Source organism: Lupinus angustifolius, chromosome LG18 (genome assembly GCF_001865875.1).
Source record: "Lupinus angustifolius cultivar Tanjil chromosome LG18, LupAngTanjil_v1.0, whole genome shotgun sequence".
In the NCBI taxonomy this organism is placed as follows: domain Eukaryota; kingdom Viridiplantae; phylum Streptophyta; class Magnoliopsida; order Fabales; family Fabaceae; genus Lupinus; species Lupinus angustifolius.
The window spans coordinates 13,304,883-13,330,488 of NC_032026.1; the positions used below are offsets into that span (position 1 = coordinate 13,304,883).

Genomic DNA, 25,606 nt, shown 5'->3' on the forward strand with positions numbered 1-25,606 from the left:
CAGTCATGTCCAAGCTGAGAACATCCACAGGTATGTGGGACTAACTCTTTCAATCAATATTTTTCTGTCAACAAGACTCAAACTCAAGTCATTGCTTAAGAAAAATATTATGTGTGTTTTTCATTATTGTGTTCTGTTATTAGGGTTAGGGTTGACAAAATTTATTATGTTATGTGTTGTTAGAATCTGTGTTTGAAAAATTAAACCCTACAACTAATAATATAACTCCTGCAAGTTAAAAAAAATAAAAAACTCTCCGGTTGCCGATTCAGGGGATAGAAAAAAAATAAAAAAAAAATAAAAGTATAAAACTCCTCCCCCATTGACGATTTAGGGGGGAGTTTAAAAAAAATTTATATTGTAATAAAACTCCCTCCCCAGTGCCGATTTTGGGGGAGGAGAGAGAAAAAAAATTACAGAAATCGGCAATCCCATTGCCGATTTCTAAAAAGTTATACTAGTTTGGTAATTTTTTTAAAAGGTGCACCAAAACCGTAATTTTTCGGTCAAGGTGCACCACATGTGTAAATTTTCCGAAAATTGTAGTACTTGATAGAGATGGTATGCCATGTCATAGATGAACAGTCCACATATTAAAATATTTTAAAATAAAACGAGTGCTAGGACCTTGGGATTTTTTTATTCATATCCATTTGTCTCCTTCCAGTATTTCTTCATGTCCAGTTTTGAATCTAATTATATATATTTAATATAATTTAATAATTAAAATTATATTAAATAATAGAAAAAATTACAGTAAGATCCTCTAAGTTTTAGTGAAATTACGCAACTCAACCTCACTTTTTCTACACCTACGTAAACCCCTTAATTTTAATACATTCATTATACTCACCACCTCTATATGAGAAATAAGTATATTCTTTTAAACAAAAAAGGTGATAAATACAATTAATTTAAACAAAACATGGTATATCATGGAGAGAAGTCCAAATAATATACTAAAAGATGAATAATACATCTATATTATTGGAGACTAAAAGAAGTATAATGTGAGATATTTATACTCAAGGAAGTCTAACCGATTGATTACAATTGAATTAACTAACTTAACAATAAGAGGGAGATGAATATTTTGAGTAACTTGTGGGTCAATTAACATAATGGTAGGGACCAGGTTGGTTGGTTTGGTGCGCCAACCTGGCCAACTTGTGCGTCAATCTAGTGTATAGTTGATGTGTCTTGTCGTGGAGAGCCTCGGTCAGAGTGTAGGGGTGTGATTCACCTTCGTGCGCCAAGTTAGTATGTGTTTGATGCGCCTCATCGGGGTGTGCCTCGGTCAGGGTGTGTGAGCATGATATACCTTGGTGTGCCAAGTTAGTGTGTGTCTGATGTGCCTGACCATGATGTGTCTCGGTTAGGGTGTGAGAATCTGATGCGCCTTGGTGCGATGTGTCTCAGTTAGAGTCAGTTTGTGATGCATGTGATATACGGTCAGGAGACCTTAGCCTATTGGTGTGTTTGGGCTTGACTCGGTCATTTGGTTCGATGTCTTGTGCATGTTTGGCCTGTGATACTTGATCATATTTGTTGGTGCTTGGCTCATATCTTCTTGTACTTGTAGAACGAATAAAAAACAAATAAATATAAAATAAAGTGATATGATGATGAGAAATAAAATAGATGAAATATGGTTAAATTAATATGTCCTAGCATAACTCTCATTAATAGAATAAAAATTACATCGTGTAAATAAGATAGGATGAGTCAAAAGGATGATAATATTATATTTCATCATCTCAAAAAACCAAATATTAGAACATGATATGACTACCATATTATATTATATCGCTATTATCATAGTCAACGGTGCAAATGTGTATGAAGAGAACAATATTTTGACTCTTTATTGTAATAGAGTTGACAGAACAAATCAACCCACCTAATAGCATGGTTTCGAATACAAAAAATTTAAAGTAATAAATGACATGAAAATGAGTTTTATCAGCAAACTATCATTTTAACAAAGTCTAACACATATTAAGAGTTCAACTCTTAATATATGGAAAATTGTTTGTTGAAAAATGTGGATTTTTTGTTTCAAAAAGATTAATTACCAATTCTTAATAAAAATATGGTTTTGTGAAAGATTATTCTAACACATGTTTTGACAATGCCTTCTCCATTGGTTACTATAGGCTCATACACTATATCTCGAACATTATTGAGTAATGAATATTAACCTCCAAATCAGTTTATGAAGCTTTCTAACATAATATTGTTGTAGATCCTAGACAAATATGAGGAAACTGAAGTGGGATGACCCATTCAAAATATGCATAATGGCTTATGGATGAATAGCATATATGGAAATCTAATATTGTAGAAGATCCAATTTACCTAAGTAAAACATAAATGATTTTGCACTTACTTCATCACGGTAGGTGTGTGAGACATTTCTAAGACAATTTGATCTCTTTGAATAACTAGTAAGCTTTTTCAACAATGACTTGAAAGATCAGATAAGAGGGAATCTCGATAATTCTGCATTAGCTACAATAAATAATATTCAACCTCAAGATTTTGGCCTTGTTCTTTGGTCGATTTGGAAAATGAGGAATAATGTGGTTTTCAAGGCAAAGACTTGCAACAACTTTACTACAATGCAAGTAAGAAGGCAATGAAAAATGCAAATAATAACAACATGGGCATTCTTCCTCCTTTCACTTCATGTCTATAGTCAAATTTTAGTGAGTTTGGACCCCTCCATTGGGTTGGGTTGGTTTAAATATAATGTGGACGAGTCTGTTAAGAAGATAAGTAACATGATGGATTGTGGTTGAATTTGTAGAGATGACTCAGGAAGATAGATGTTTGACTTTTGCAATAACTTGAGAGTTTTTAATGGCTTATGAGTAGAACTTTGAAGCTTATTCCCAACTCTTACTCAAGCATGAAGTAAGGTTTAAACGAAAGTAATACTCAAATGGATTTCCAATTGGTTGTCAACTTGGTTAACAATGGTTATGACCATGGATGGGGATCTGTTGTACCCAACCACGTTCCCTGACCAATCATAATAAAGCAAAATTGATAAAGTTAGAATATTTAAATTTTTTTAATTGACTGGCATAATATGATTGGTCTGGGACAGAGTTTGGGACAGCAGATCCTTATCCTATGACCATCATCATCCATATGTTTTTTTGGAGGAAATCATTAGAACCTAGTTGAAAAGAGATTGGACAATTGGATGTTTTCACTTTCATAGAGAAGCAAATCATATGACAAATTTCATTGCAAATATGTTTCATTATCTAAATCTGGATACTCATGTGATGGATCTTCCTTCAACTAGATGCAGAGATTTCCTCTCATAATGTTTTAGACTTTAGTATAACTTTCTCTGCATATCCCCTCCCAATAAAAAAAGTTAGTCATGAGGGTTGACTAGTACACAAAAACAGCATTGAATAATTGGCACAAAAAATCCATGATTTATTATCAATTATTAATATCAATAATAATAATAACTATGCCCTCTAAGTGATATTTGGTAGTAATAAAAAAATGTTCATACAGTTTAAAATCTGTCGACCGATAATATAAGGTTTTTTACACTGTTATTACATCATCCACCATTGATTTGCATTACTTTTGTTTAAGAGTCAATGATAATTAATAAATCAATAATGGATAATTGACTGATAGTGTAAAAAACATTTAAATCGTGATTGTATACATATTAAATCTAGATCCATAATCACAGAAAAACTTGAGTATTTTTTTGTTGTTGCTACAGAAGGCTGAGAAGAAACAGACAAATTTTTCTATAGTCACACTGGTAGAGCGAAAAAAAGCGAAGAAAGGGTTTTGTTCGAGTTTCGAAAATGGCGAGGTCGACGAGTAAGGATGCCCAAGATCTCTTCCGCGCTCTGTGGTCTTCTTATTCCGCAGCCCCCACTAATCTCAAGGTAACTCCTCTCTCTCTCTCTCTCTTTCTCTTAATCTTTTCAAAATCTGATTTTTATTTTTCAAACTCATACCAATTCTTCTCTCTTCAGATCATTGATCTCTATGTCATCTTCGCTGTTTTCACCGCCCTTATCCAGGTACTTTCCAACCTTAATTTCCGTTAGATCTCACCTTTTCACGTTAATTGTTGTTGTTTGCTGTCCATGTTGTGATCACAATTGCGGTTGCGATTTCGGCGATTCCCAAAACCTTGACATATTGACATTCGGTCGCGAACCCAGATTTAAAACCTTGTCAATTATATAGCTTAACTAGATAGATCTGAGGTTTATGATGTTGTAGCCCATGCCATCTGGTCATAAATAAAACATGTTGATGGAAAGCGGAAATGTGAAACATTTTGTAATGAAAGTTACTTCATGAGAAGGTATAAACTAAGGATTATTTATTTTGTTTTAAGAGGAGTGTTCTCATTCTCACCATAGCTGTAAAATAAATTGTTACATGTTTGTATCCTTATGAATTTAAGTTACCACTACCAGCTTATGCCGAAACTTTGTTGTTTTAAATTTATGAACAGGTAGCTTATGTCGCTTTGGTGGGATCATTTCCATTTAACTCCTTCCTTTCCGGAGTGCTTTCTTGCGTAGGGACTGCAGTTCTTGCTGGTGAGTCGCAAAAATCAATTAACAATTTGCAGCCTTGGCTAATGATTATGCACACTAATATTTATGTACATATGAGACTTCTAAGCCTGCTATATACATACATATATATATATATGTATATGTATGTATGTATTGATATGCATTTGTTTGTTCTTGTCTTTCTTATCATTGCTATCCTCTTTTACTTTGGAACAGTTTGTCTCAGGATCCAAGTGAATAAGGAGAATAAGGAATTCAAGGTAAATATTCTTTTCTTGTCTGTCCGTTTTGATGTATATGAGTCAAATTGAAACCCATGATTACCCTTGCAAGTTGCAACGCAGAATTTTTTTAGTTTTCTTTCATTTTTTTCCGTTATAATATATTTCAGCAACCTATCATAATTATGTAGATTTTGAACTTAGACCACTGCATCTTTGATTATAAAAACAAAGCAGAAGGGAAATAGTGAACTGATATTTTGTCTACATACTGGTCACTTCACTTGGTATATTCTTACACACATTTGGTCAACCTATTGCAGGATCTTGCACCCGAGCGTGCTTTTGCCGATTTTGTTCTCTGCAATGTGGTACTCCATTTGGTGATCATGAACTTCCTTGGCTAAACAGGGTTCGTGTAACTCTTGTTGTTTCCAATTGAGCTCTCGGACAATAAAAATGAAAAGTAGTATACCTGGACATATCTCTTGCAATAGTATTTATAGACAGTCACTGGCATTTAACTGATGTTATGCTTTAGTTGATGAATATTTTGGTCTTTTATGGGGGTTCTGAACAAAGAGATGTTAGATGTTTATTATGAGATATTTTAAACTACTTTTTGAATAGTGAATCACCCATGTTCAAATGGATATCTAAATCCTAGCACTATCCAAAAGATCAAAGTAAGGGTTTCTTAAGGCTTTTGCATATAGCATGAAATATCTGATCAAGATGAAAACAAAACTTCTAGTCCACAGTTGTGAGAAATGAATTCTGATTCATTATGTCTCGCCTTTTATCATACTCAAGTTGCTTATAATTCAGTAATTATAAATATTTATATACCTTGTCAATTCATCATTCCTAGTTGCTTGTGCTCACTACTAACCTATCCAGCACCACCATGGTTTCTTTCTATATGTGGCTACACCCTTAACTCCTTCACTTTTAACCTATCCACAATGGATTCTAGTATGCTCTTTGAATAAGAGGGTATCACACAAGGATAGTTTTTATGTCAATCTTGCCTAACAAGCACTTTGTTCAATTCCATCACTTTCTTTCAAATTGAGGTGTCTAACGCCAAACTCTTAGAAAGGACACAAGAATGGCAAAGGAATGTCGAATAGAGTGAATCACTTCCACTTTGGGTGTACTTTTGGAGCTCCATCTTACCGTAAGATGGAGAAGATTGAGTGAAGTTAAGGAGATAGATGCATTGTCACCATTCATGAATCCTAATATTTCTCTAACCTTATTTTATGTTTTTGGTAAATGTATGTACAATGTAAAAAAAAAATTATATCCTAATAAAACTCCCTCCCCAGTGCCGATTTTGGGGAGGAGAGAGAAATTTTTTTACAGAAATCGGCAATCCCATTGCCGATTTCTAAAAAGTTATACTAGTTTGGTAATTTTTTTAAAAGGTGCACCAAAACCGTAATTTTTCGGTCAAGGTGCACCACATGTGTAAATTTTCCGAAAATTGTAGTACTTGATAGAGATGGTATGCCATGTCATAGATGAACAGTCCACATATTAAAATATTTTAAAATAAAACGAGTGCTAGGACCTTGGGATTTTTTTATTCATATCCATTTGTCTCCTTCCAGTATTTCTTCATGTCCAGTTTTGAATCTAATTATATATATTTAATATAATTTAATAATTAAAATTATATTAAATAATAGAAAAAATTACAGTAAGATCCTCTAAGTTTTAGTGAAATTACGCAACTCAACCTCACTTTTTCTACACCTACGTAAACCCCTTAATTTTAATACATTCATTATACTCACCACCTCTATATGAGAAATAAGTATATTCTTTTAAACAAAAAAGGTGATAAATACAATTAATTTAAACAAAACATGGTATATCATGGAGAGAAGTCCAAATAATATACTAAAAGATGAATAATACATCTATATTATTGGAGACTAAAAGAAGTATAATGTGAGATATTTATACTCAAGGAAGTCTAACCGATTGATTACAATTGAATTAACTAACTTAACAATAAGAGGGAGATGAATATTTTGAGTAACTTGTGGGTCAATTAACATAATGGTAGGGACCAGGTTGGTTGGTTTGGTGCGCCAACCTGGCCAACTTGTGCGTCAATCTAGTGTATAGTTGATGTGTCTTGTCGTGGAGAGCCTCGGTCAGAGTGTAGGGGTGTGATTCACCTTCGTGCGCCAAGTTAGTATGTGTTTGATGCGCCTCATCGGGGTGTGCCTCGGTCAGGGTGTGTGAGCATGATATACCTTGGTGTGCCAAGTTAGTGTGTGTCTGATGTGCCTGACCATGATGTGTCTCGGTTAGGGTGTGAGAATCTGATGCGCCTTGGTGCGATGTGTCTCAGTTAGAGTCAGTTTGTGATGCATGTGATATACGGTCAGGAGACCTTAGCCTATTGGTGTGTTTGGGCTTGACTCGGTCATTTGGTTCGATGTCTTGTGCATGTTTGGCCTGTGATACTTGATCATATTTGTTGGTGCTTGGCTCATATCTTCTTGTACTTGTAGAACGAATAAAAAACAAATAAATATAAAATAAAGTGATATGATGATGAGAAATAAAATAGATGAAATATGGTTAAATTAATATGTCCTAGCATAACTCTCATTAATAGAATAAAAATTACATCGTGTAAATAAGATAGGATGAGTCAAAAGGATGATAATATTATATTTCATCATCTCAAAAAACCAAATATTAGAACATGATATGACTACCATATTATATTATATCGCTATTATCATAGTCAACGGTGCAAATGTGTATGAAGAGAACAATATTTTGACTCTTTATTGTAATAGAGTTGACAGAACAAATCAACCCACCTAATAGCATGGTTTCGAATACAAAAAATTTAAAGTAATAAATGACATGAAAATGAGTTTTATCAGCAAACTATCATTTTAACAAAGTCTAACACATATTAAGAGTTCAACTCTTAATATATGGAAAATTGTTTGTTGAAAAATGTGGATTTTTTGTTTCAAAAAGATTAATTACCAATTCTTAATAAAAATATGGTTTTGTGAAAGATTATTCTAACACATGTTTTGACAATGCCTTCTCCATTGGTTACTATAGGCTCATACACTATATCTCGAACATTATTGAGTAATGAATATTAACCTCCAAATCAGTTTATGAAGCTTTCTAACATAATATTGTTGTAGATCCTAGACAAATATGAGGAAACTGAAGTGGGATGACCCATTCAAAATATGCATAATGGCTTATGGATGAATAGCATATATGGAAATCTAATATTGTAGAAGATCCAATTTACCTAAGTAAAACATAAATGATTTTGCACTTACTTCATCACGGTAGGTGTGTGAGACATTTCTAAGACAATTTGATCTCTTTGAATAACTAGTAAGCTTTTTCAACAATGACTTGAAAGATCAGATAAGAGGGAATCTCGATAATTCTGCATTAGCTACAATAAATAATATTCAACCTCAAGATTTTGGCCTTGTTCTTTGGTCGATTTGGAAAATGAGGAATAATGTGGTTTTCAAGGCAAAGACTTGCAACAACTTTACTACAATGCAAGTAAGAAGGCAATGAAAAATGCAAATAATAACAACATGGGCATTCTTCCTCCTTTCACTTCATGTCTATAGTCAAATTTTAGTGAGTTTGGACCCCTCCATTGGGTTGGGTTGGTTTAAATATAATGTGGACGAGTCTGTTAAGAAGATAAGTAACATGATGGATTGTGGTTGAATTTGTAGAGATGACTCAGGAAGATAGATGTTTGACTTTTGCAATAACTTGAGAGTTTTTAATGGCTTATGAGTAGAACTTTGAAGCTTATTCCCAACTCTTACTCAAGCATGAAGTAAGGTTTAAACGAAAGTAATACTCAAATGGATTTCCAATTGGTTGTCAACTTGGTTAACAATGGTTATGACCATGGATGGGGATCTGTTGTACCCAACCACGTTCCCTGACCAATCATAATAAAGCAAAATTGATAAAGTTAGAATATTTAAATTTTTTTAATTGACTGGCATAATATGATTGGTCTGGGACAGAGTTTGGGACAGCAGATCCTTATCCTATGACCATCATCATCCATATGTTTTTTTGGAGGAAATCATTAGAACCTAGTTGAAAAGAGATTGGACAATTGGATGTTTTCACTTTCATAGAGAAGCAAATCATATGACAAATTTCATTGCAAATATGTTTCATTATCTAAATCTGGATACTCATGTGATGGATCTTCCTTCAACTAGATGCAGAGATTTCCTCTCATAATGTTTTAGACTTTAGTATAACTTTCTCTGCATATCCCCTCCCAATAAAAAAAGTTAGTCATGAGGGTTGACTAGTACACAAAAACAGCATTGAATAATTGGCACAAAAAATCCATGATTTATTATCAATTATTAATATCAATAATAATAATAACTATGCCCTCTAAGTGATATTTGGTAGTAATAAAAAAATGTTCATACAGTTTAAAATCTGTCGACCGATAATATAAGGTTTTTTACACTGTTATTACATCATCCACCATTGATTTGCATTACTTTTGTTTAAGAGTCAATGATAATTAATAAATCAATAATGGATAATTGACTGATAGTGTAAAAAACATTTAAATCGTGATTGTATACATATTAAATCTAGATCCATAATCACAGAAAAACTTGAGTATTTTTTTGTTGTTGCTACAGAAGGCTGAGAAGAAACAGACAAATTTTTCTATAGTCACACTGGTAGAGCGAAAAAAAGCGAAGAAAGGGTTTTGTTCGAGTTTCGAAAATGGCGAGGTCGACGAGTAAGGATGCCCAAGATCTCTTCCGCGCTCTGTGGTCTTCTTATTCCGCAGCCCCCACTAATCTCAAGGTAACTCCTCTCTCTCTCTCTCTCTCTTTCTCTTAATCTTTTCAAAATCTGATTTTTATTTTTCAAACTCATACCAATTCTTCTCTCTTCAGATCATTGATCTCTATGTCATCTTCGCTGTTTTCACCGCCCTTATCCAGGTACTTTCCAACCTTAATTTCCGTTAGATCTCACCTTTTCACGTTAATTGTTGTTGTTTGCTGTCCATGTTGTGATCACAATTGCGGTTGCGATTTCGGCGATTCCCAAAACCTTGACATATTGACATTCGGTCGCGAACCCAGATTTAAAACCTTGTCAATTATATAGCTTAACTAGATAGATCTGAGGTTTATGATGTTGTAGCCCATGCCATCTGGTCATAAATAAAACATGTTGATGGAAAGCGGAAATGTGAAACATTTTGTAATGAAAGTTACTTCATGAGAAGGTATAAACTAAGGATTATTTATTTTGTTTTAAGAGGAGTGTTCTCATTCTCACCATAGCTGTAAAATAAATTGTTACATGTTTGTATCCTTATGAATTTAAGTTACCACTACCAGCTTATGCCGAAACTTTGTTGTTTTAAATTTATGAACAGGTAGCTTATGTCGCTTTGGTGGGATCATTTCCATTTAACTCCTTCCTTTCCGGAGTGCTTTCTTGCGTAGGGACTGCAGTTCTTGCTGGTGAGTCGCAAAAATCAATTAACAATTTGCAGCCTTGGCTAATGATTATGCACACTAATATTTATGTACATATGAGACTTCTAAGCCTGCTATATACATACATATATATATATATGTATATGTATGTATGTATTGATATGCATTTGTTTGTTCTTGTCTTTCTTATCATTGCTATCCTCTTTTACTTTGGAACAGTTTGTCTCAGGATCCAAGTGAATAAGGAGAATAAGGAATTCAAGGTAAATATTCTTTTCTTGTCTGTCCGTTTTGATGTATATGAGTCAAATTGAAACCCATGATTACCCTTGCAAGTTGCAACGCAGAATTTTTTTAGTTTTCTTTCATTTTTTTCCGTTATAATATATTTCAGCAACCTATCATAATTATGTAGATTTTGAACTTAGACCACTGCATCTTTGATTATAAAAACAAAGCAGAAGGGAAATAGTGAACTGATATTTTGTCTACATACTGGTCACTTCACTTGGTATATTCTTACACACATTTGGTCAACCTATTGCAGGATCTTGCACCCGAGCGTGCTTTTGCCGATTTTGTTCTCTGCAATGTGGTACTCCATTTGGTGATCATGAACTTCCTTGGCTAAACAGGGTTCGTGTAACTCTTGTTGTTTCCAATTGAGCTCTCGGACAATAAAAATGAAAAGTAGTATACCTGGACATATCTCTTGCAATAGTATTTATAGACAGTCACTGGCATTTAACTGATGTTATGCTTTAGTTGATGAATATTTTGGTCTTTTATGGGGGTTCTGAACAAAGAGATGTTAGATGTTTATTATGAGATATTTTAAACTACTTTTTGAATAGTGAATCACCCATGTTCAAATGGATATCTAAATCCTAGCACTATCCAAAAGATCAAAGTAAGGGTTTCTTAAGGCTTTTGCATATAGCATGAAATATCTGATCAAGATGAAAACAAAACTTCTAGTCCACAGTTGTGAGAAATGAATTCTGATTCATTATGTCTCGCCTTTTATCATACTCAAGTTGCTTATAATTCAGTAATTATAAATATTTATATACCTTGTCAATTCATCATTCCTAGTTGCTTGTGCTCACTACTAACCTATCCAGCACCACCATGGTTTCTTTCTATATGTGGCTACACCCTTAACTCCTTCACTTTTAACCTATCCACAATGGATTCTAGTATGCTCTTTGAATAAGAGGGTATCACACAAGGATAGTTTTTATGTCAATCTTGCCTAACAAGCACTTTGTTCAATTCCATCACTTTCTTTCAAATTGAGGTGTCTAACGCCAAACTCTTAGAAAGGACACAAGAATGGCAAAGGAATGTCGAATAGAGTGAATCACTTCCACTTTGGGTGTACTTTTGGAGCTCCATCTTACCGTAAGATGGAGAAGATTGAGTGAAGTTAAGGAGATAGATGCATTGTCACCATTCATGAATCCTAATATTTCTCTAACCTTATTTTATGTTTTTGGTAAATGTATGTACAATGTGAAGCATATTGCCTAATCAGACAAGTTTTCTCAATTACTGATTGAAAAGCCTTAGTTGAAACATTTGAGAATGCTAGTACTACTGTGAGACACTTTTCAATCTAAAGGAACTTTCCGGTGAGGGCCATACAGGCTTCTCTATAGCACCACAGAATAAGGGTACACATCTATTGTCTCTCCTTTGCGTCACTCCATATGTGATATGATTGGTCAGAAAAATATTTAATAATTGCAATTTTAATTTAAGTAATTTTTTTCAACCAATCAAAGATGATAATATATGAAGTGGTATAAAAAGTGAGACAACAGATGTACTCTCCAAAACAAGTGGCTAAAGCCTAAAGGAGTCACTCGCTTGTGCAAAAGCTATAAGGGAGTAAGTTGCCTGTAGCAAATCCCTTAATCCAGCATACTTTGTGGGAAAATCTCTAAACTCAAAAGAGCAACCTGAAAGTAATAGACTAGGATGGTTGGTACCCGGTTAATAGGAAAATAAAGTTGTGGACAATGGTGACAACACTTTGCAAGGGAAATTTACATAACTAGTATATTTTGATTTGTTTATTATGATACTTGTGTAACTTTTTCGCTGAACTCGTAAATAGTATGCATAAGACCTTTTTCCTCGACTTTTTTCCTCTTAAAATCATGGTCACTATCTACAATTTCACATTTTCTCTCTCTTAAAGTTGTGGATGATATCCTCAACTTCACTTTTTCCATTTTCTCTCCCTATATACCATAAACCATATATATTCACTCCTTACTAGAACCAGAAAACACAGTACAACATTCTCCATTCCTTATGATTTTCTCTTAATCTTCCTTCTTTCTTCATAATCATTTGTTTGCCTTACTTGCTTATCTTTAAAGTAATTATATTACTTCCATAAGTACAAGTATTATTATTACTATTTTGAATACTATGATATTTATAATTTTTGTTCTTAAACATAGATGACTATCATAAGAGATATTGTTAGTGATTCCAGTGATGAAGATGATATTGAGTTATGTGGTGATATTAATGAGGAGGAGGATGTTAAGATTGGTAGTAGTGAAACATATGGTAACATAACATATGTTGTTCCATCATGTTTTTTTCTCGTGATACTAATTCTCATGCCGGTCCAGCCTGAGAATAATAATAGTATTCAGAATAATAATAAATATCAAAGAAAAAAATTGTAAACATCATAATATTCAAAATAATAATACTTGTACTTATGAAAGTAGTTGTAGATGGTGTCCACGATTTGAAGAGGAATAAAGTCTCATACATATTGTTGTGAAAAGTGAACTCTGATAATATTTTAAAAAGTTATACTAGAACAGTAATAAACAAGTCAAAATACTTGCAGAAATTTCTCATACTTTGCAAAAGCAGAGGACCAGTCTGATATGAAAATGGCATTCCTATTAATTAAGGCCAGTTTTGATTTTACGTAGATTCGAATCCCAAATACTAGCTTTAAACATCAACTTACATACGTGACGTTACTTAGTTGCACACTAAACTTGCTTTCATGGACGTGGTAAGGGTTTGAAGCTAAAAATATGAGATTTAAATGTAAACTCCTTGTAAAGAATATATTAGAGGACTAACAAAAATAGCATCAAACCCACTCAAATAGAAAAGGTGCCCTCCCTCCACAAACCATTCTATACCAACTTAGAATGGAAATCTCTTCGAAAGCTTATACAAAAACAAAACCAAGAGTCAAGAATACGTCCAAGGAATTAGCCACTTACCCACGAATGTGGATATTTTATTCTGATGATAATATAACTAGCAGTGATATTTTAAGAAAGTGTAGTAGTAAAGAAATAATTCACAGCTTTACCGATTAAACTAATGTGTTTGCAATACAAAATTAATATTAAATTATTAAATATCAAATGGAGAAATATGAGAATCAAACACAAACCAGAGAGGTTGGACCAGACGTATCTGCTCCTGTTGGTTTTAATGTGTGACATTTGATAGAATGCCATAATTTTGGTTCTCAATTGCTAAAATATGAGAATACCATTTGTTTAGATTGTTGCACATTAGCTATATGGTTATCTTGCTTTTAAGGCACTTGTATTTTTCCATGACACAACCTACCAATAATCTAATCCTAATCAGATTAAGATAAATATCCATATGTAAGCTAACTTATTTTGAAATTATAAAAGTATAATATAATATTTATACAATATCATTGTACATAATTACTATATTATCTATCATTATATAAAAGTTTTGCATTCCCCTAATATAATATTATTTTGTAGACTTGTTATATTTAACTATTAATATCTTTGTCGTTGAATTGATAACATAAGATCGTCTAATTTAAGGATGGAAATCAGTTGTTCCATTTTCCATGTCTCATTGTGTCCGGTCCAGAACCAATTGAATGTATGTTCACATCTACGTGAAAGGAAAAGCATGCGCCACCGTCAACATTTGATTTGTGTAACACTGTGTGGAATTGGTCTCTTACCATGACCGCTTCTCACGCTAATTTCTCTTCTCTCAGCCTCACGAATAAGACTATGACTCTCTCAATCCTCATCCACATTCTTCGCTATTCCTACTCTTATGCTTTCTTCTTCCATTTATTTCCCATCTCTAATCGCTTCTTCTTCACATCTTTCTTCTCTATAAGGTTAAACCTAAAGACAACGTTGCTTTTCACTACCAACTTTTTCCCGCCAAAATGGCCCCCACGGTTTATTCCCGCACTTTGCTCGACGCTAAAAACGAACAAGGTCACCTCAACTTTATAATTTTTTGTCTACAACTTTATGCTCGATTGTTGCGTATTTATTTATTATTATTGTTGCTTTGAAAGAAAAAAATGTCGAGTCGAAATGCAATGAATCAGGAAAGTGCGATAGTGAATTTTTTGAGATGTTTACTTGATGAGACGATAGACATTGTAGTTTTGCTTAGTTGATACTGATTGGTAACGGCTTTAAAGGTTGATTTTCTATTATTTGCTCCTTTACTTGGATATTAACTAAGTCAGTGTATAGTTATTGGACTGGTTTCTTCAGTTTTCGTATTTTCAGTCGTTTTCTAAGTAATTCTTGAAAATATTTCTGAACTTGTCATTATAACATTCGAAATCTGGTAATAAGGAAATATGATTTGATTGGCAAAAGCATGTGGTTCGAGGTGAAGGTTTTCGGTTAAAGGTTGGGTGAATGTTTTGATTTGTTAGTTAGGTCGTGTTTTGTAGATGTGTGAGAATGGAATTGAAAGTTATGTATAGTCTATAGACATTTTGGTTCCATCCAAAGAGGAAGAAACAGAATATTCTATTCCATTTTGTTCTGTTAACACGCCAAACATCGTCACTTTACCTACTGCTACTTTTATCAAAAGACAAAATTACTTGCTGCTCTGTTTAAGAATTGACAAATGTTGTTTTGTGAAGTTGTTTCATAAGTTTGTTTTGGATTGGCTTGAATTGCAAGTACACGTCCATAACAATTTTGCATAAGCTCCTTTCATGGTTTCATCATGTTCTCCGTTATTATTTCATAAGAAAAATTGGCATTAAGAGGCAAACCTTTTTATTCTTTTCCTTTTGTCATTCTCTTTCATATTAGTTCTATTTTGTAAATGCACTTATATACTTCCTAATGGGAATTGAAAGAAGGAAGATAAATTCTAAACTGATATATAAGACCATAACTAATTTATATACAGCACTGTTTTATATGGCATATTCATGGGCCAAAATTTTAGTTAAAAGGACATTAAGACTATAGCCTAAAATTCGACAATGAGGAACGAATTTTCATAGGTTAATGCTTTTTTTTTGTTCTAAGCTAGTGGGATAGTCAAAAATTGGGTTTGCCAATTGAGTGCAGAGGTAGGGTTATATGGTTAGATGAAGAAAGATTCATTTTATTAGTCTAAGATGTGCATTATAGTATACCTTAGAAGAGAAAGTGTGGGCATTTCATATTAATTTTGTGCTTTGATGAATATTTAGTGAATTTTAGTTCATACTGAGCTATTCTCACTAATACATTTTTAAGTATATTTATTCCTGAAAATTGATTTTCCTTCATCATGTTAATTGTTTAATTGCAGAGCTTCTTTCCGGATTAAAGAAGGAAGTAGAAGCAGGATCTCTGCCCCCTAATGTTGCTGCGGGGATGGAAGAATTGTACAACAACTATAAAAATGCTGTACGCTTATATTCATTTCTCTTATGTTCATATAAATGTACATCCTCCAAGTTTCTTGTTGATGTAAAATTGTAAATCTTCCATTTTATGCATACCTTGGAATAACCATACTTTTCATGAAGTACAATTTAAGGATAAGGAGTAAATCATACACGTATTTTCCTGGCTAAATTATTCCTAATATATATAGCGACAAATATTAGTTCACTAGGGAACTGAACTCCCAAAATAGTGTGCTTGAAGTATGAAAAGGTAGTGGTGGCTATCATTGCTATCATCCATTCTAGTTCATTTGTTTCATGCACTGGCACATGATTGATAAAATATATGTTTAAATGCCCGGCATTTGTTCTGTTGCTGTGCTGATAATGGAATTGGTAACATGCTGATAGAAAAAAAGGAGATCAATTCCAACATGAAATCATGTTTGTAGACCCCCTCCCTCTATTTGTTTAAAACTTGGACACTTGTGATAGAAAAAAGGTAGATGAATTCCAACATGAAATCATGTTTGTAGACCCCCTCCCTCTTTTTGTTTAAAACTTGGACACTTCTGATTTTATCAAATGCATTAATTGATGAAGTTGTTTGTATGCGCACACTTATATTTTTGCTTTTGCATTCCACATATTACATCTATTTATTTCTTTAAATGATTTACTCATTACTTGGACCTTGTTTATGATAAGTAAAATAGTTTAGTTAAATTGAGTCACAGTCCTTGACTCCTTGCAGTTTAATACACTAGTTCATCTTTTTATCCTTCTGACATTTAAAAGACTTAAATGGTTTAGATGCATTTCCTTTTGCATGGAATCACATTTCAGGTTTTCCAAAGTGGAGATCCCAAGGCAAATGAGACTGTGCTGTCAAATATGACTGTTTTTCTAGATCTCATATTTTTGGATGTGACGGTAAGATTGAATTCTAGGATTAGCTTTGCTAATTATTTCCATGCCCGTGGAATCTTATTTAAGAAATCTTCGTAGCATTTAGCATATAAGCAAATCTAGTTTGCTGTTTTTTCACCATAAGGATATAGAGTTGTCTTGCTCAAAACATTCGGTTGATTTTTAACAGGATCCCTTTGTCTTTCAACCACACCACAAAGCAAAGAGAAAGCCTTTTGACTACTACATGTTTGGTCAAAATTATATCCGCCCTTTAGTTGATTACAGGTGAGGTTACAAGTTATAGTTTCTCCGGCTTCATCTGTTTATTGTTGATTATTCTAGTTTACTTATTTGACTTTTATTATTGATAATCTAGTAATCTACACATGTGGTCAGTTAATTTTTCATGTATGAACTTTATATTCCTGATACGAGCATTTTTTTAGCAAGTTTATCACTATAATGTTCTTAGATACATAGGATCTGTGAATCAAGAATTGTGTTGAGGAAGTATAAGAGATAGTGAGATACATGCATGGGTTGTTTTGGGTGAAGTTGGCATGCAATGTGAAAATAGAGGCCCTATTTTGAGTTGTTAGTCTCCACATGTTTAACATGTGCTGTTGAAGCAAACGGTTCTTCTGGGAATGACTAAAACTATTAATGCAATTGTAATGATTCCTCCTATGATGTACAGTAGTCTACTTGTCAATAAAGCATATCATGTGTGAATCCTCTGGTTGTTGTTACCTTCCAATAGTTGACTAAGCCTTTTGATGTCTGAAACTCTTATATTTGGGGACTAGTGAATAGTGATATCCCAAGATGCATCAGGATGTAGGCTTCTGTGTTTCATTTCCGGAAGTATAATCATGGGATTAACGATCTGTATATCCCATTATTATATTAAATCTCCAGGGGCCTTTATAATTAGAGTGTATCAAGGGAATGATGTTAATTCCATCTGGTTTCACTGTGTTGCTTTTCTTATATGTGATATTTTTGTTGCAGAAATTCTTATGTTGGCAACATGTCCCTTTTCATTGAAATAGAAGAGAAACTTAAGAAGGTGCCAATTTCTAATATATTGTCTCTATATTGTAAAGTTACTTGTATCTTTGCTGTAAAATATTGGTAGAATTTGTAAATAACCTTTTTTTCAGAGTAGGGGCGATGGAAATAAAATAAAGTCTAATGTTCCTCCTTTTGTATCTACCTTAAGTCCTTAGCCAAATTGGAAGGTCCGCATCTATGCATGTTGACATAACATATTAGGAGTTTATGCCTGTCAGACATGTTAAGTCTTTCTTAAGGTTGTGGACAATATGCATACTAACATTGTTACTATTTTAATATGCTATAAAGCAGATTATGGCACATGAACTTTTTAACAAATCAATCTCAGATATGGGTCTTGGTAACTGACCGAAATCTAGTGACTGATCTGGTTGTTTTCATTTTCCCATTGCTGTTCTGGTCAGTTTCATTATGATAGTAGGAACTGGTCTTTATCACGTGTCTGCATTACTATCATACAACATAAAAAACACTGTTAAGTTCTTCCTGCCACAAATGTGCTTCAAATTCGTCTACTTAGATACAGAGTTGATGTTTATGATTCCTGCGGTTGTATTATACATGTCCATTTTTACCCCTGTTAGTACTGCTTATTAGCAAAGATTGTGAGAGATAAAACACTGTAAAGAAAAAGCATCTACCTTTTCATGAAATGTCAAACTTCATTCTGATTTATAGGTTCTTGTGTGTATATTTGCCCTATGTTAACATATTCATAAAGGTGGTGAAATATTCCGAATGACTGAAAAAATCACTGCAGGGACACAATATCATCTTCATGTCAAACCACCAAACTGAAGCAGATCCAGCAATTATTTCACTGTTGCTTGAAAAGCAACTGCCATATATCGCTGAAAACATGGTAAATTTTGCATTTTTATTATCTGGATATTTTAGAGCATAGACTGTACTGCACATTTATATATGCTGAAGTCATTGAATTTCGCCTTTTGTTCAACAGATGTATGTAGCAGGTGATAGAGTTGTAACTGATCCTGTGTGCAAACCCTTCAGTATTGGCAGGTTCATTTTACATTTCTGTTTTATTGAATTTGAACTTTATGTAGATATATTTCCTTTTTCATAAATGAAGTTGACTTTTGCATTTAGTTACAGAACAATTTTTGTTTGTAGGAATCTCATTTGTGTTTACTCTAAAAAGCACATGCTTGATGATCCGGAACTCATAGAGATGAAAAGAAAAGCAAACACACAAAGTCTGAAGGAGATGGCTGTGCTTTTAAGGTATATCTACTAGGTTATCGCTACATGACTTTTTCTTTATTGATTTCAATTAAGATTGTATTGCATCCATGAGTCCATGTTTTATAGAAATCTAAAGGCAAGAGCAAGTAATAGGTGGGGTATGCTTCACTTCAGATGGTATCTTTTGTTTGTCGTGGCTTTAGGTTGGTCAATTAATATACTGGCTTTTGGTGTAGGGGTGGATCACAACTAATCTGGATTGCCCCAAGTGGTGGTAGGGATCGACAAGATCCCCACACTGGAGAATGGGCGCCGGTAAGTTCACTCTGTTGTTAATGTAAAATTTGTAAGTACATTATAGTTTCAGTTTAATCAAACTCATCACATGCTTAGTCTTTCATGTACAGAAATATGACTTTCAATGTTAACTAGGTAGAAAAAGGTGATTTGTATTGGCATAGAGAGCATGATTTTTTTGTTTAAACTTCTAGGAAGGGAATTCCAACTCATATTGCCTTATGGTTATTTCCTTTACATGCTTATAGAAAGGAACAAGTTAGCATGTTTAGAAGAAGACAGGGAGGAAGCCATATCTATTATTCTGTTTTAGTGGAATCTGTTGTTTAAACAGGTTTCTTAGTTGGTTTCTTTTCATTTTCCCCTCAAAATAGTTGACATATTATCTGAACTCCAGTGTTAGTACAACAACAACCAAACCCTTTTCCATTGGATAGGAGCAAGTACATTGATAAATCAACGCCATTGGACTCTACAAGAACCAACTTTTTAGTAAAACATTTATAGCAATGCCTTTTGTTATGCTTTGTTCTATTATTTCTATTGATCACCTTCTACCCCTTTTAATTGGTCTAACTTCACCCAACGTTGGTGAATTTTGGGAAAAAGTGAAGTTAACACCCTGAATGTTGCTCAAATTTGGAGTTCTTCTCTTCTGCTCTGATGCACCATTTTGTTCTGTTCTACTCAGCTGCATTATTTTGTTTTTTAGCTGGGGTAGGATGGAAAGCCCTAATAGGTAGTTTTACTACCTTTATTACTTTGTGAGATGCTTGTTAATAATCATGAAAACAAATTCCTGATAATGATATTCCATGCCTATTGGGTTATCCATGTTCTCTTGTGGCTGTGATCTGTCATAGCTTTACTTCTATACTTTTACTGGGTTGCATGTAATATGTCCTTAAGACTGTTGAGTAAAGAAAAGTTAGATGTAAACATAGGAAGAAAGATGTGATAGTATCCAAGGTCTAAGGCTAGGTTGCTTCCCTTACTTAGGTTATGGATTGGTGAAAACTGTTTGGTGGTATAAAAAGGGGTTATAATGAAATGGTATCTCTCTGCTTATTATATAAATCAAGTAAATTGAATGTTTTAGTTTGTGAATCCAGTCTATTCATGTGTATCAGGATAAATCATTGTTCGGATGATTCTTTTCTTTTGCTGTTCCGTTTGGCTAGTGGTTGTATAAATATTTCCTTTTTCATAAATGAAGTTGACTTTTGCATTTAGTTACAGAACAATTTTTGTTTGTAGGAATCTCATTTGTGTTTACTCTAAAAAGCACATGCTTGATGATCCGGAACTCATAGAGATGAAAAGAAAAGCAAACACACAAAGTCTGAAGGAGATGGCTGTGCTTTTAAGGTATATCTACTAGGTTATCGCTACATGACTTTTTCTTTATTGATTTCAATTAAGATTGTATTGCATCCATGAGTCCATGTTTTATAGAAATCTAAAGGCAAGAGCAAGTAATAGGTGGGGTATGCTTCACTTCAGATGGTATCTTTTGTTTGTCGTGGCTTTAGGTTGGTCAATTAATATACTGGCTTTTGGTGTAGGGGTGGATCACAACTAATCTGGATTGCCCCAAGTGGTGGTAGGGATCGACAAGATCCCCACACTGGAGAATGGGCGCCGGTAAGTTCACTCTGTTGTTAATGTAAAATTTGTAAGTACATTATAGTTTCAGTTTAATCAAACTCATCACATGCTTAGTCTTTCATGTACAGAAATATGACTTTCAATGTTAACTAGGTAGAAAAAGGTGATTTGTATTGGCATAGAGAGCATGATTTTTTTGTTTAAACTTCTAGGAAGGGAATTCCAACTCATATTGCCTTATGGTTATTTCCTTTACATGCTTATAGAAAGGAACAAGTTAGCATGTTTAGAAGAAGACAGGGAGGAAGCCATATCTATTATTCTGTTTTAGTGGAATCTGTTGTTTAAACAGGTTTCTTAGTTGGTTTCTTTTCATTTTCCCCTCAAAATAGTTGACATATTATCTGAACTCCAGTGTTAGTACAACAACAACCAAACCCTTTTCCATTGGATAGGAGCAAGTACATTGATAAATCAACGCCATTGGACTCTACAAGAACCAACTTTTTAGTAAAACATTTATAGCAATGCCTTTTGTTATGCTTTGTTCTATTATTTCTATTGATCACCTTCTACCCCTTTTAATTGGTCTAACTTCACCCAACGTTGGTGAATTTTGGGAAAAAGTGAAGTTAACACCCTGAATGTTGCTCAAATTTGGAGTTCTTCTCTTCTGCTCTGATGCACCATTTTGTTCTGTTCTACTCAGCTGCATTATTTTGTTTTTTAGCTGGGGTAGGATGGAAAGCCCTAATAGGTAGTTTTACTACCTTTATTACTTTGTGAGATGCTTGTTAATAATCATGAAAACAAATTCCTGATAATGATATTCCATGCCTATTGGGTTATCCATGTTCTCTTGTGGCTGTGATCTGTCATAGCTTTACTTCTATACTTTTACTGGGTTGCATGTAATATGTCCTTAAGACTGTTGAGTAAAGAAAAGTTAGATGTAAACATAGGAAGAAAGATGTGATAGTATCCAAGGTCTAAGGCTAGGTTGCTTCCCTTACTTAGGTTATGGATTGGTGAAAACTGTTTGGTGGTATAAAAAGGGGTTATAATGAAATGGTATCTCTCTGCTTATTATATAAATCAAGTAAATTGAATGTTTTAGTTTGTGAATCCAGTCTATTCATGTGTATCAGGATAAATCATTGTTCGGATGATTCTTTTCTTTTGCTGTTCCGTTTGGCTAGTGGTTGTATAAAATGATAAACATTGGGACTTGTGTCAACAATCATAACAGATGTTGCGACTAAACGTCTGTAACTTCCTTACTGCACTGCATTACCAATTTTATGATCTTTCTGTACTGATATAATGCTTTCAGGCACCCTTTGATGCTTCTTCAGTTGATAACATGCGAAGGCTTGTTGACCATTCTGGTCCACCAGGTCATGTATATCCTTTGGCAATATCATGCCATGAGATAATGCCCCCTCCAATGAAGGTATGCCAATTTTATCTTGGAGTGCCCATCCGAATATTTTCTTCTTTTTGTATTGAGACCATGTAACTTTGCAGGTTGAAAAAGAAATTGGGGAGAAAAGACTTATTTCTTTTCATGGAACTGGCTTATCAGTTGCTCCAGAGATAAGCTTTTCTGAAACTACTGCTGCTTGTGAAAGTCCAGAAAAGGTTTGTTGAATTTGATAACCTGGACTTTCACTTTCTTAGTTATTTAGGTATATTATTTTTCATTGACCCACACTAGTTTTCTCTGAGAAGTCACCTATTGTCATTTTGCTATCCTTGAAATTAGATGTGGCCATACAAGAATGTAACACATCACACCATTTATAAGCTACTATTTAGTACAGATAGAGTGGTGTTTTATTTTTATCATTGTTGATGCTGCACACTTAAACTCTAGAAAAACATTCCAGATAATCTTTAGGCTTATAAGGCTGGAGCCCTCCCACATTTGAGTCTGCCTTTTGAATGACTATACTGCGATGCCCCACAAAAAGAATAGTACATCTTGTAAACCTATGAACTACCCAATAGTGAAACTCACTTGTGCCGGTTCATACTGTGATGTACAAGTACTCATATTTTCAGGTTAAAAAATTGAGTGTAATTTCTTGTAATATGATGAGTACATCCCACAAAACCCATTATTCTGTATCCTTGGGTTCTCTGTTTGAATATACTGATGGTTTTGACTTGTTACAATCTGAACTTAAAAAATAGACAGATTGTTTGCTTTGATACCTCATTTTCCTTATCTTTCTTTCAAGATTCTTTTACCTCTTTAATATGATTGGTATGATATGGATGTTATATTTAGCAGGCTAAGGAATCATATTCAAAAGCCTTGTACGACTCCGTGAATGAGCAATATAATGTGCTAAAATCTGCAATACGAGGCAAAAAAGGATTAGAAGCATCAACTCCTAAAGTTTCTTTGTCACAGCCATGGAACTAGTTCTAATTTGAATCTTTTGCATTATATTTTGCTCTGACAATGAGGTACAACTCTAACTCTAGAGTTCAGAAAAATTCAATTATACTACTATACATCATTTAGGTTAGAATTGGAAACCTCTAATTATTGGGGTCAAATATTCTTTTTTAGGTGCTCATATATGATTATTTGATTGTGATTGTTATCATTGAGCAACAGTTGATTAATGCTTTTAATATTTTTTCTTCATTTTCAACTTTGTATTATGGTTATTTCCTTGGAATGTTTGATATCATGAACGTATTTTGGTTGTTTTTTGTCAAATATATTACAATGTAGTGATCCTACAGTAAGAATCTGAATTGCACCCCAAAAAAGTTGCAAGAATCTGAATAATATGAAATAATGAAATGCAGGGAAGAAATTATACGTGAGTAATCGAGTTTTTCTTGGCTGAGAAACTATCTAGTTAACTTATTTGTTACCGGATATCGAACATCTGAAATTTTGGTGGCTGAAAACTCCTGTTTTTTTATCTTTTAGACTCAAGTCTCAAGACGTCAGTCAAAAGATTTCAACTGATTTTTTTTGGAGGAACTGCCAATTACTACACTCATTGATTAGCTTGATGAAAGTTTGCAGCCAAATATATGTTTTCCATATTTCTTTTTACGCATACCGTTAACAGAGTTGAATTCATCAGGAGTCTGTTCCAGAAGGTTGAAATTCAATTGCTTACACCTTACAGTACAGATCCCTCTTAGCCCCTTTCCAGATCCAGTCCATTGACTGATAAGAACACTACATATACTTTTTGTTTTACAATTTGATGTATCTGACTCTCTTTTAGTTAGTTAAAGGGATAAAAGGTAATTACTTCCATTTGTAATTGCAAGTTAAATTCGTTCCTCTATAGATGAGTAGTTTGTTAATATTATAACCTCTCAGAATCAAATTGTTTAGACGGTGACTTTGCATAATTCAAATGCAAATGGAAGATTGTTGTTGCTAAAATCACTACATCTGGTCAATTTCATGTTTATCTTCATCTGCATAGATAGCTATACCATATGTACTCATAAAAAAAAACTTATATACCCTATGTATGTGGAACTCTTCTAAGGCAATATCATAGAAACAGAGGCCAACATAGATAATTTAATTTGTTTACAAGATAAAAAGTTGAACTTTTTGATCTCATAAACTTAATCCATTCTTTATTAATTCATCCCATCATTATTAACTTTAGGCCCAGATCAAGATTACAAGGAATATTTGGGCTGTTTGGGAAGCAAGTAATGATAGTCCTCCACACATTTCTTCAATTTTTGATAGCGCAGTGTAAATCTGTCAAAAAAAATTATCAGTGCAACCTTGGTGAGTTTCATTGTTGCTGTAAATCTGATGGCAATGCTTGCTTCAGTCCTGGCCAGGCTATGCTCAATACATTAATTTGTGCACAGAACCAAAATTGCCATTATGTACGACAATTTAAGGACAAGTGTCCTATATTGCCCTTACAGAGCAAACTTTTGCTGTTCTCTGCTAGCTTTTGCATGTCAAAGATCTGCTTTGTTCAAGCTAGTGGGAATGTGTGGGGTTTTCTTATGTTTTTTAACTCACTTCAATGTAAAATTAACAATTACTTGCCAGAACTACAAAAAATATTGCCAACGGATTTAGTTAAGTTTGAAAAGATACTTGAAAGGTTAAAGTCAACTCAGCACTCGTAATCTCAATTGATAAGTGACCTATAAATTTGAAGTAACTTAGTATTAAAATAATTTGCCTTCCTTGCTGATCTATAATAACTTTCTTTTAAAAGAAAAGAAATAATTTCAAACCACATGCATAGTCAGACAGTTGGTGACCCCTCTTTCTATTTTTAAGCTTCTTCACTTCTCTATTTCTTCACCTATATTTCTCCCTATGCGTGCTATTTTTTTTTATTAAACTCTCTCTCTCTCTCACTTTTACTCTACCTTTCTATTTATATGTCCCTTCAACTGAACTTTCAGATTGGCCAAGTTCGAATAAAACGTGTGTGGGGTAAACAGTAATACCACGAGTGCCCC

The 25,606-nt window shown here is 33.6% G+C and overlaps 3 protein-coding genes across 7 annotated transcripts; all 3 read left to right on the forward strand.

Annotated features, from left to right (window-relative positions):
• Positions 3,754 to 5,478, forward strand: LOC109333087 (dolichyl-diphosphooligosaccharide--protein glycosyltransferase subunit DAD1-like). Of its 2 annotated transcripts, XM_019568354.1 has the most exons (5): positions 3,754 to 3,932; positions 4,023 to 4,070; positions 4,514 to 4,601; positions 4,797 to 4,840; positions 5,125 to 5,478. In XM_019568354.1, the coding sequence occupies exons 1-5, from the start codon at positions 3,849 to 3,851 to the stop codon at positions 5,206 to 5,208; spliced, it is 348 nt and encodes a 115-aa protein (XP_019423899.1). In that variant the 5' UTR covers positions 3,754 to 3,848; the 3' UTR covers positions 5,209 to 5,478. The 2 variants fall into 2 exon arrangements, with proteins under 2 accessions (XP_019423899.1, XP_019423900.1); XM_019568355.1 differs by lacking the exon at positions 4,023 to 4,070 and having other exon boundaries at positions 3,771 to 3,932.
• Positions 9,501 to 11,230, forward strand: LOC109333088 (dolichyl-diphosphooligosaccharide--protein glycosyltransferase subunit DAD1-like). 2 transcript variants are annotated; one of them, XM_019568356.1, is made up of 5 exons: positions 9,501 to 9,682; positions 9,775 to 9,822; positions 10,266 to 10,353; positions 10,549 to 10,592; positions 10,877 to 11,230. In XM_019568356.1, exons 1-5 carry the CDS (start codon positions 9,599 to 9,601, stop codon positions 10,958 to 10,960), a joined length of 348 nt encoding a protein of 115 aa, XP_019423901.1. In that variant the 5' UTR covers positions 9,501 to 9,598; the 3' UTR covers positions 10,961 to 11,230. The 2 variants fall into 2 exon arrangements, with proteins under 2 accessions (XP_019423901.1, XP_019423903.1); XM_019568358.1 differs by lacking the exon at positions 9,775 to 9,822 and having other exon boundaries at positions 9,521 to 9,682.
• LOC109333085 (glycerol-3-phosphate acyltransferase, chloroplastic) lies at positions 14,475 to 24,493 on the forward strand. 3 transcript variants are annotated; one of them, XM_019568351.1, is made up of 13 exons: positions 14,475 to 14,606; positions 15,943 to 16,040; positions 16,868 to 16,954; positions 17,121 to 17,218; positions 17,945 to 18,002; positions 18,771 to 18,872; positions 18,972 to 19,033; positions 19,145 to 19,255; positions 19,453 to 19,531; positions 22,455 to 22,574; positions 22,649 to 22,762; positions 23,415 to 23,596; positions 24,075 to 24,493. In XM_019568351.1, the coding sequence occupies exons 1-12, from the start codon at positions 14,555 to 14,557 to the stop codon at positions 23,550 to 23,552; spliced, it is 1,119 nt and encodes a 372-aa protein (XP_019423896.1). In that variant the 5' UTR covers positions 14,475 to 14,554; the 3' UTR covers positions 23,553 to 23,596; positions 24,075 to 24,493. The 3 variants fall into 3 exon arrangements, with proteins under 3 accessions (XP_019423896.1, XP_019423897.1, XP_019423898.1); XM_019568352.1 differs by having other exon boundaries at positions 24,082 to 24,493; XM_019568353.1 differs by having other exon boundaries at positions 14,476 to 14,606; positions 23,418 to 23,596.

Bases quoted from the DNA above. Each gene is read 5' to 3' on its own strand.
- LOC109333088 (XM_019568356.1), top strand. From the start codon at position 9,599: ATGGCGAGGTCGACGAGTAAGGATGCCCAAGATCTCTTCCGCGCTCTG. The intron at 9,823-10,265 runs GTACTTTCCAAC...ATTTATGAACAG, and splicing joins TTTTCACCGCCCTTATCCAG to GTAGCTTATGTCGCTTTGGT. The intron at 10,354-10,548 runs GTGAGTCGCAAA...ACTTTGGAACAG, and splicing joins AGGGACTGCAGTTCTTGCTG to TTTGTCTCAGGATCCAAGTG.
- LOC109333087 (XM_019568354.1), top strand. From the start codon at position 3,849: ATGGCGAGGTCGACGAGTAAGGATGCCCAAGATCTCTTCCGCGCTCTG. The intron at 3,933-4,022 runs GTAACTCCTCTC...TTCTCTCTTCAG, and splicing joins CAGCCCCCACTAATCTCAAG to ATCATTGATCTCTATGTCAT. The intron at 4,602-4,796 runs GTGAGTCGCAAA...ACTTTGGAACAG, and splicing joins AGGGACTGCAGTTCTTGCTG to TTTGTCTCAGGATCCAAGTG.
- LOC109333085 (XM_019568351.1), top strand. From the start codon at position 14,555: ATGGCCCCCACGGTTTATTCCCGCACTTTGCTCGACGCTAAAAACGAA. The intron at 17,219-17,944 runs GTGAGGTTACAA...TTTTTGTTGCAG, and splicing joins CGCCCTTTAGTTGATTACAG to AAATTCTTATGTTGGCAACA. The intron at 18,873-18,971 runs GTAAATTTTGCA...TTTGTTCAACAG, and splicing joins CATATATCGCTGAAAACATG to ATGTATGTAGCAGGTGATAG.